Source organism: Castanea sativa, chromosome 9, assembly GCF_040712315.1.
Source record: "Castanea sativa cultivar Marrone di Chiusa Pesio chromosome 9, ASM4071231v1".
Taxonomy (NCBI): domain Eukaryota; kingdom Viridiplantae; phylum Streptophyta; class Magnoliopsida; order Fagales; family Fagaceae; genus Castanea; species Castanea sativa.
The window spans coordinates 43,119,602-43,130,128 of NC_134021.1; the positions used below are offsets into that span (position 1 = coordinate 43,119,602).

At 34.0% G+C, this 10,527-nt stretch overlaps 1 protein-coding gene across 1 annotated transcript; it reads right to left on the bottom strand.

Moving 5' to 3' along the window:
* Nucleotides 1–6,844: 6,844 nt before the first annotated feature.
* On the bottom strand, nucleotides 6,845–10,152 carry LOC142609841 (uncharacterized protein At2g39795, mitochondrial). The gene is made up of 3 exons (XM_075781561.1): nucleotides 9,911–10,152; nucleotides 8,882–9,213; nucleotides 6,845–7,203 (listed from the first exon to the last, which is right to left on the bottom strand). The coding sequence occupies exons 1-3, from the start codon at nucleotides 10,025–10,027 to the stop codon at nucleotides 7,038–7,040; spliced, it is 615 nt and encodes a 204-aa protein (XP_075637676.1). The 5' UTR covers nucleotides 10,028–10,152; the 3' UTR covers nucleotides 6,845–7,037.
* Nucleotides 10,153–10,527: the final 375 nt, after the last annotated feature.

The following is a 10,527-nucleotide window of genomic DNA, read 5'->3' on the forward strand; positions in this document are numbered from 1 at the left end:
ATGTGGAACAGAACTTCCTATTATCAAAGAAATAAACACTCAAAAAGAGGTTTAAATGTTCTCCTTTTTTAAAAAAAGTAATGCTTGGGACATAATTTTTATTACAATTTGCTCATATGATAAGTTGTGAAGTAATGATATAGATACATAAAAATGCATAACTTTATGACACAATTCGCCACATGATGAGTTGTAATTAGTGGATGTGTGATGGTGGGCCATGTGAGGACACACTTCTACCATTTACAACTAATTACGTGATGAGTTGTGGTACAAAATTGTGTATTTTTATGTATCTCTAATATTATAAATCTATTATTACTACTTACAACTTATCATGTGAGCATATTGTAATAAAAGTTGTAGCAAAAATTATGTTAGGATTACCCTTAAAAAAAAAAAAGAGATTATGGGAAGTGGAACAGCATGACAGCTGTAATAAGCCTTTTACTCTCTCAAATATTAGGGGTCCACATTCTTATTTTTTATGATAAAATTAAAAGTGGTCCATGTATGATAAATGTATTATCATGACTCATGAGCCACTTTGCGTTGTAGTGGTGTCGACGTATGATATGAGCACACTTTTAACTTAATTCCCCACTGTCTCTTGTCGCTTCCACGAAAAAGATCTGGATTCTGAAAGTGAAACCTACTAAACATCCATATGAGGGACAATTATCATTGTTTCCATTGTTGGATTTTTTTTTTCTTTTTGGAGAAAGTTTCCATTGTTGGATTGGTTCAAGGAATAAGGATCCTTTGTATAATTTGCAAATTTCCTATTGCTTATTTGCATAGTCAGGGCCGGCCTAGATAACATGAGGTTCAAGGCGAAAAATTTTAAGGGATATTTTAAATATCACTTAAATAATATTTACTTTATTTTTTATTTTAAATCTATTATTAATTTATACTTATTAATATAACTAATTCATCTAAGGTGAGCTAATAATACTTACCATATAGGTTTTACAAACTAGCATATCACCAATAAAAAAAAAAATCATTCAAACATTTATTTATTATAATGTTCAAGTGACACCGATCATATTACTGTCGCATCAATTTGTAAGTTTTTTGTCGTAAAATTTGTATTAGTTTTAGCATTTTTTATTCACTTAATGGAGATTAGGTCACATTTCTATCAATTCATATTGTTATTTTTTTGGGAGAAAATGCTAAACTTATTATAAATTTTGGCAAAAAACTCATTTTAGTTCTTACATTTTCACGCGATTACCACTTTAATCCCTAATTTTTTTTTTCCATCAATTTCAGTCTCTATCCTGAAAAATACGTCTCGTCTCGTCTCATTTTTGTTCCTGACGTTACATCAAAGACCGAAATTGCATACCTGACAAACAGAATAAATTAAAAATATTAAAATAATGCCCATAAATGCCACGTCATTTTTTAAAAATAAAAAATTAATTTATAAATTTTAACTAAATGAAAAAAAAGAAAATTAAAATTAAAATAAAAACCTAGAAAAGTAAGAAAATTCAAAACCCAGAAGAAAAACAAGAACAAACCCAGAAAACAACGACCACCACCACCCTCACCAACAACGACCACCACCAAAAACCCAGCCACAAAACCCAGCCTCAATCCACAGCCACCGAATCAACCCACATCACCTACTCTAAAACACCGTTACCCACAGAATCAAAGTGGCACACAGAAACACCATGACCCAGGAACCACGATCACCCACAGCCGGACCCACCGAAACCCAGAAAAAGGAGAGAGAACGGTCCACGATTCATCACCACGAAGATTTGAAGACCACAATCCATCAGTGAGAAGGAGAGAACCGATGAAAAGAGGAGAGAGAAAAAAAAAAGGATTAACGCTGAACAGAGAGAGAGAGAGAGAGAGAGAGAGAGGTGAACTGAATAGAGAAGAAAGAAATAGAAGAAAAATATTTTTTTTAAAGGAAAAGTAGGGAGAGAGATAAGATTGTAGCTACATGACAACTTACTTGAGCTCCAGTGTATATATATATATATATATATATTTTTTTTTTCTTTTTTTGGGTTTTTTGGGTTTGTTCATGTTCTAAGTTTTCTTACTTTTTTGGGTTTTTCTTTTTATTTTAGTTTTTTCCTTTTTTTCATTCAGTTAAAATATAAAAATTAATTTTTTGTTTTTAAAAAATGACGTGGCATTTGTGGGCATTTTTTAAATATTTTTAATTTATTCCGTTTGCTAGCTGTGTAATTTTTGTCTATGATGTAACGTTAGGGACAAAAATGAGACGCGTTTTTCAAGATAGGGACTAAAATCAGTGGAAAAAAAAAGTTAGGGACTAAAGTGAGAATCTCCTGAAAATATATGGACTAAAATGAGTTTTTCGCCTAAATTTTATTACAAAAAGTTTACAAATTGATGTGATAATGAGGTGACACTTCAACAAAAGAATAAATTAATATTCAATTACTTTATGTGATTAGTGACATGTTAATTTATAAGACTTATATAGTAAAACTTGTAATATTCTATCATAACTCTAATTTTTGAAGCATTGGGAAAAAAAATGAACATCTAACTCACATTTTTCTTTAGTTAAAAAAAAATTCCAACTCTCATATTCAGGGGGCCTTTCCATGTTAGGGGGCCTTGGGCCATGGTCTAAATGGCTTAGGCGTAGGACCGACCCTGTGCATAGTATTTATAAGTTGGTAAATGTTAAAAAATATTGTGCCGTATCTATTAAGGTTAAAATAACGTGGATCTCACTTAATAAAAAAAAAATTGAATAAATAGGAGAAATGGTATAAAGCTGACTTTAAAGCTTATAAAGTTGACAAAATAATGACATAAAACTGGGTAGCTGACAAAAATTCTGACATAAAGTTGGATATTAACAAGCACCTGACGGGGCCGTTAACACAACTTATAAATCAAAACTAATTTATTTTTAAAAGATTTAATATTAAATTATTTGAAAAAAATAAAGGCAAAAAAAAAAAAAACTTTTTGCCTTTACCCAAAATGACACTTAAAAGCTAAAACTTTTTGCGGTTAGTTTTAGCATTACGAGACCAGAGAACTATGCAGTTTCAATGAATGAAGAAGCTACCTGTAGTGTGTTTGTAATGTACAGAACATATTAAGGTAATGTTAGGGAGAAATTCAAGAGACAACCACCTTGGCATTTGATAATGTTCCACATATATAAGCTGAAGAGGGTATATTTAGAGTAGACGGTTCAAATTTGCAAGACCTACAATAGGAAGAATTACTAGGATGATAGACAAGAGCGTGAGACGATGAGGCTTCTTAAGCATGAACGGATGACCTAAGGTGAACGGATCACCTTCAACAAATGGACGGTCTAGGATGGACGGATCATCCATCAATGGACGAATGACCTGCAATAAATGAATAGGGCTCCGGACGGGCACTAATGACGACGATGTCGAGATAGGCCACGTGGCAATGACATGGCTTACTTGGTCTCCAAGGGAATTTCAAATAGCAACAACTTGAGTTCCACGATTAACCAAACCCTTATATGGAAAGGGTCTCTTAAATCACATGCGTTTATGAAGATCTTCTTTGCAAGGAAATATTCCTCATCTCCAAGTAACCAAGGTCGGTTCCTTGTCACTATAAAAATGCCTTAACCTATAGAAAACAGGTACGCATAATTCACCCCAGCCCTGACACTCTAGAGTTGGACAATCTCTTTAACTTAACCTTCAGAGGGTATTTGGCCGGTACCACACTGATACTCTCTTGAGGTCTTTTTCTTTCTTGATGTTATGCAGGTGTTGTCGTGAGCACATGAGAACTGCGTAGCTTACTGACAATTTTCGGCATCATCATAAGCCATGTGCGATTAAGCTAATCTTTGACATGGAGGAGGAGAAATGGGAAGAAGAGAGGGATTGGTGCCATTGATAATATTGTAGGAATTTCTCTCTCTCCATTAAAACTTCTTAATTTTTTGTCTGAAAATTCTTAATTGCTACACATATCAAACACCCAATTATGTGCATTCAGTTAAAAAAAATGTTGAACCCCTTTCCCTTTCCCTCTCCCTTGTGTAGTTGTGTGTGTGTTTGTTTTTAAAAAAATAAAGTTTTTAAAACATGGCTCTAAAAACTTTTTTTTTTGGTTGCATTATGGCTTATGAGTACTCTAAACACACATTTTCTGTAAACTTAAAAAAAAAAAAATCACATTGTTTTGAAAACAAAAATTTAATACTATTGCCACCAAACAGGCCCTAGCTAGCATCCAATATCTTCCATACGTTTATCAAAATATGAAAGATGGTTAACTATCTGTATTGTGCCCAGTTAGCAATTTTGGGTATTTAACAAATCCCCCTCCCCTAATTGTTCTAGCAACTCTTGGCTACTAATAAGTAATAATACAACCTGGCTTCAAATAAAAAAAAAAAAAAAAAATACAACCTTCTTTCCCCAATATGTAATTGATAACTTCTACGTTGTTATGCTAGAGCTATAAAAAAAAATGTAAATATGAATTTAAAGGATAAATTAATAAGTTGGACTTAAATATGATTTCATTTAAGGTTCTATTCATGTGTTGTCACCAAATATATGAATAGTAATAGTTATTCACCAAATATAGCTTTTTTTTTGTATATAAAAAAATTTATAGCTTCTTGTATGCTTTGTAATACTAATTCCTAATTCACTGTGATTATCATTAAATTGTAACAAATGTGCCCTTGTTGTGACTCTAAAAAAAAAAGTGCCCTTAATGTTATTTTTTCCCCTTAGTTATTCTTTTTTTGGGTTCGTTAACGGACTTTCTTAACAAACCATTTTAGAAAAGTCCTGACTCTATTTTTATGAGGAATAGAAAAAAATTGTCAAAATATTAAATTTTTTTTTTTTTACAAAAACTTTTAAAAATTGTTCGCTAATAAATGTCTTTAGGAAATCCGTTAATATATCTCTTTTTTGTTGTTGTTGTTGTTACAACAAATGAACAAAAGATAAAGAGACAGAGCAATCCATATAAAGGGTTCTAATGTCTACATGGGTACTAGTATAGCAGTCTAAAGGCTCGATTGGTGCTTGGCAGATCGGTCCAGCTCCCTGTACCCGACAGCAATACTAAAGACCTCTTAGCCCAGTCTAACACTGGCCCCAAAATGATGTCATTTTCTACAAAAACTTCTATGGCTAATTGCCTAATCCATCAGTGCAGTATTTGTAAGAGCATTCCCATGGCTAATGGAAAAAATGGTAATTCATTTTGCATAACCAAAAGCCACTCATTTTAACTTGAAGCACTGCTTCTCTTGCTGCCAGTAATGTTGTCTATAACCCCTCTGTCTATGCAATTGAGCGGCGTCCTTTAAATAATTTATGTCCCTTCCTATCTTTAGTGTAAGTATTTGCCAACTGAGGCTTTCCTTTATATTTTTCTTGCTTTGCTGCTTGGTTTCTTCATTGTTGAAAGCTTTGAACTACCTGTCCATCAATTTATTTCTTGGCTTGATTCCTCTTTTCCAGGTGGCCCATAAGTAAGAGCAATGGTGCTTACAAAGGAGGGTTAAGGTGCCTGCTATTTTCAATGTATTGCAACCAATACTTTAACCAGAAATAGAACAGACCTTAAATTTATGGCCGACCCCAGCCATAGAGCTTTGGCAAAGCAGCAGGAAAGAAAAGATGATCTAAATTCTCTTATGCTGAATGGCACAATACACATTCTTTGTCTGTGGCAATGTTCATTCTCTCTAAACACACTTTAGTTGAAAGAGCATTTTTCAAATTTTCCACATTATCCACGAAAAGATAATGAATTTGAAAGGAGTTTTCTGTCAAGATAAATTCTTCCAGATCCCTTCACTATTTATTTCTTATTTGCATATTCTATTGGGTGTCTTCTGCAAGAAGTTGACATCCCTTGTTGAAGGTGTGAAGGGGGTATTCTTATTTTTATTTAAACTAGCTTCTTTTTACACGTACTATCCTTGTGAAAAGGCTTTTCTTTTTCCAATAAAAAATATAACATTTCAAAGTTGTAACAGCAAATTATAGTTGAAGTATAAAATGTGTATCCTAACATCTGGTTGGAAAAAAATGGTATCATTCAAGCTATATCTACTGTTTTTTGAACCAGAATAGGAGGGCTCGCACTGAGTGAGCCGTGATCAGAGCTTGCATACATATAGAATTATATAAACCCTGAAACCATGCATTCCCCCTATATGCATTTTGTTTAAAAGTAAATAGATATGGCATTTCTTGAGGCAATGATAAATTTGATAGATTCACGTACAGAGGACTGCAAAGGCAGACATAGATAATGAAAACTGAAAGGGTGGCAGGAAGAGGAGTACCATTGAAATGCCTTCTTCCCCTTAGGAGGTTCAATGTGCATGACTCTCTTCAACGCCTTAGGGGTGCATGGCTATCTAGCATGGAATACAGCTACCGTGGTTTTGTCTGATATCCCACTAGTAATTAGATTCTGTATTGCCTTAAAAATCCAGCAACATTGAATAGAGGCATTCCTTTTTCCTTTAATCAAATTTTGATCAATGAAGTTCTTCTGGAGGCCGAAATATCTTCACACTATAATCGAAGGGCTGCAGGGATTTATGGTATTTTGTTGTTGATACACCTGCCTTTTACTGCCAACTTTCCTATTAAACAAATCCATACAGGGGCAAAAGTTTGGACCCAGCACTTAAGGCCAGGCTAGCGAATGGCACATTTCATTAATGAAAATTGAAAGGATTCTCCATCAAAGTTGCAGCATACAACACCAGGTCACCAATTTAGCAACGCAGCTGATTTTGGCAATCCATCCAAAAAATCATTCATAACCATTACTCAAAAAAAAGAAATTTTTTTTGAAAGGATCCATTACTCAATTTAATTGTGCTCAGACTGTAAAATGAGCACAAAAAAAAAATTTGCAAATGATAAAAATTTGAGCTCAAAATATGTTTAAGTAAAAAGACGACAGTTGATAAATTGAGACAAGGTGAGAAGTAATGCAAAAAAATGAAGCATGTATGATTGACCCACCATCAGCTGTCACTCACTTTTTGCCACTGATGATTCAAGTTTTTTTAACCAGTTCACATATTGACCTTGCTCCTTTTTATGTAGGTGGTGGAGGAGGAAGTTGGTCAGGCTTTCTCCAACTCCCCTTGCAACTAGGTACTCCTTTAGTGCATCTTGTAATTGAGGGTCCAAAGTGCTGAACACAGATGTAAAAGAGAGAACAATAATAAAGATAATTATGGTTTAGATTTTAGAGAATCCAAATCAGGGGGAAAAAATCTAAACAATCAACATAATGAACATGATGTGAATGGAACAAAAAATAATTATGAAAAGATTTACCAAAATTAAACATATAGGATGACTTTGGGATAGAGAAACCTCACATATCCAGTAAAACTAAGATGTAATTAGTAGTATTTCATCGTAGTCCAAACTTTGATATCATAAGCTAAATGCTGGAGTACAGATGAGGTTTTTAGATTCTGATTTATTTTTTGGGTTATATTATATTTTATGACTTTATCAAGGACGCAACACTATAGTGTAAAAAGTATGGATCATAAATTCATCAGATAAGTACCCAGACAACATAGACAGTGAAAATAGCACTCTCACAATCACATGGCCAATGATTTACAGATAAAAAAGGATGTGCTCAGTGGACAAAGCTTCCACTTTTGCGGGGTTTGGGAGAGGTATAATTAAATCCACAAAGAAAGTAAAACCATGTCCTGTCCTGATTAATAACTTTATTAACATGTAACAAGATTAGTTAGACTAGTATAACTATGAAACAGCTTCATTCCAGATAACACTCACAAGTAAATCACCATTTAGCATACCTACAGTTGTCCTTTAAGAGTTAAGAGGGTCAACATCAAGCTTAAATGTATATAATGTTTCTCCTCCCAAAACTCCAAACTTCCTTTCCTTTTCAGATACCCAAACAGTAATAACAAAAGATATCAACATCCTAGAAGCAGTTAGATAAAAGGGGCAGATAAAGAGAAAATTAAATATGAAAACCAATAAAGGAAAGGTGATTTACTGACCCCTTAGGATTAAAAGAAAACTAATAGCTAGATGGAAGGTGAGAGATCATGGGTTTGAAACCCATCAGGTGCATGTGTAATTACTAATCAGAAGGGAGAAAAGGGGAAGGGGGAGAGAAGGGGGGGGGGGGAGTGGCGGACAGAACCTCAGCTAGTCAAATTATCCTAGATAAGGAATTTACGTCTGTAATAAGGAAAAGGAAGAAAATTAACAATTCAGTAATTGTTTAGATACTGTGTACATCTACCCCTCCGTTCTTTGGGGCAACGCTAGAGAGCAACCTCAGTAGAATGGGGACATCCATAATTTCCATATAAAGAAAATAAAAAACAAGTTTCTCCTGGGCCGCTGATCATAAATTAAGTTTTGCCTCGAGGTTTCCTCTTGTAAATACATGGAATTCTATCCAAAGGAGCTCAATTGATACTAAAAATCAAACTAGGGACATATGTGGACCAACCTTACAGCTGCCATTTTAATTTCTCTCCCACAGGGAGAATACTTTTCAAATGGCTAAGGAAGTAAAGACACACCATCCCTGTGTAACTAATCAATTGTCCATGTATAAGTAGAGTAGCCTGCTTAAGAGAAGCCAACTCTAAGCAAAACATGAAATGCAACTCTTTTAGAAAGGCTCACTTTAAATAAGAAATAGGACACATCAAACTACATATATCTGGTTATTGTTGCTGCTATTTACTTTAGATCAAAGATTATATCTGATAGGAATATGTGCCATTTGCTGGATTAAGACAAAGTAGTAATATTGAAAAGTGAGCAACTTTTTTCAATAAAAACGTATGAGTATAAAATTTTACCTGAATAAGGGGCCTCTGTAGTCTGAAGGGCTCACACAAGTAGGTGATCGGATATAATAGGCATTATGGATGTCAAACTGAGACCCTTCATTACCTCCCTCAAAAACACCACAATCAAACTGCAACATTGAGCTCAGGCCAGGCTTTTTCAAACATACTTTCATCAAAACATCCCTTGGAAACACACCCTCTTTTCCGTAAGTCACTGGACCAAGCACCGCTGAGACTGCAACCTCCTCCCCTGACTCACAATTTCTTCGTAAAACCACATCTTGGGACTGTGGTGAGTCCCATTCCACCACAAAATCCCCCGGAGAATGACTTTGGTCATCCTATACCCATGTCAATACACATACAATTCAATAGGGAGCCAATCTTTTTACTTTTACAATACTAGGTACACAACTTACATCGATTTTTAAAAAAGATGTTTAAATTTTACAGTCAAATGTAGCTATATGTTTATACCAGCTTTGGTCTCCATGTATGAATCATAATTCCTAGAGAGTGTAACACCAAAACAGGATGGTATAGCAATTCCCAAAATAAAAGGAATAAATTTTTGTCAAGTTGGGCATGACAAAGAATCATAATTTCATTAAAAAAGCTCTTAGCCTTGTCAATCCATAGCTTATACAAAAACCCCAAAACTATAAATTGAAAACTTAACCAATTTCCACATTCCACTCTTGTTTTTGGAGGGATAAATATTTACACTCGGTAATTTTACACTTTGTACACCAAACTTGTTTCCCAGATGAGCCATGAAGCCACTGATCAATCTTTCACATTCACACACGCTAGTCTAGTCCCATAAAACATTCCCACCACTAAACTTTAATGTTTTTTGTTTTCTACAATTTTTTTTTTGGGTCTCTAGTGGATTTGAGCAAATGGGTTAGTGATGGTTTAGCTATTTGTAGTGAAGGTCATGCATTTCGATTACATTACATCCCAATTTTTAAAGCAAAGAAATTTTCGACTATGTCAACAGGAAAGGCATGGAGGCGAGAGAGAGAAAGAGAGGACCTGAAAGGAGGGAGTGGAGGAGAGCTCGTGTGTGATCTCAGACTGCAAGGCCTTGACCAAATCCGAATCTTGAAGAGCTTTACGAGCTTTGCGCAAAATTGGTGTCACCCTCGGCATTCTTCTACTTCTAACTTCTATAGGCTCTTTTTCCTCTAGCGGAACCACAAGTGCTCAAATAGAACAATCCAATTTTCTCCCTCACTTTTTGTTGCTCCCTTGAAAATTTTTTTTTCTTGATTAGGATTCTATTTCTCTATAATAATTTCATGAATAATTTATTTGGGACCATTTCAAATTTTTTTTTTGAGGGGGGCCATTTCAATTTTGATAGATGATAAGTACATAATGTTTTGATAAATGATATATACATAACATTTTTTTTGAGGTTGTTATTAATTATTATTGTTGGGTAAAAAATTAATCTTAGTATTAGATTCAAATTTGAATCAATAACAATTAAACACCTATAATTTGTTGTAAAAATGTTGTGAACATATTGTGAATGTAGTTGCTTTTTTCAATTTTTCTCTCTAAGGTTGAATACTATTTTCATATGAGCCATTCCAACTATGCCATGTATTTGTCAAGTTACATCATCTCTAAAAAAGATTTATATA

Coding starts and splice junctions, on each gene's coding strand:
- LOC142609841 (XM_075781561.1), bottom strand. CDS start 10,027: ATGCCGAGGGTGACACCAATTTTGCGCAAAGCTCGTAAAGCTCTTCAA. Junction 9,214..9,910: donor CCTCCACTCCCTCCTTTCAG/GTCCTCTCTTTC, acceptor ACATGGGTATAG/GATGACCAAAGTCATTCTCC. Junction 7,204..8,881: donor TACAGAGGCCCCTTATTCAG/GTAAAATTTTAT, acceptor ATCTGTGTTCAG/CACTTTGGACCCTCAATTAC.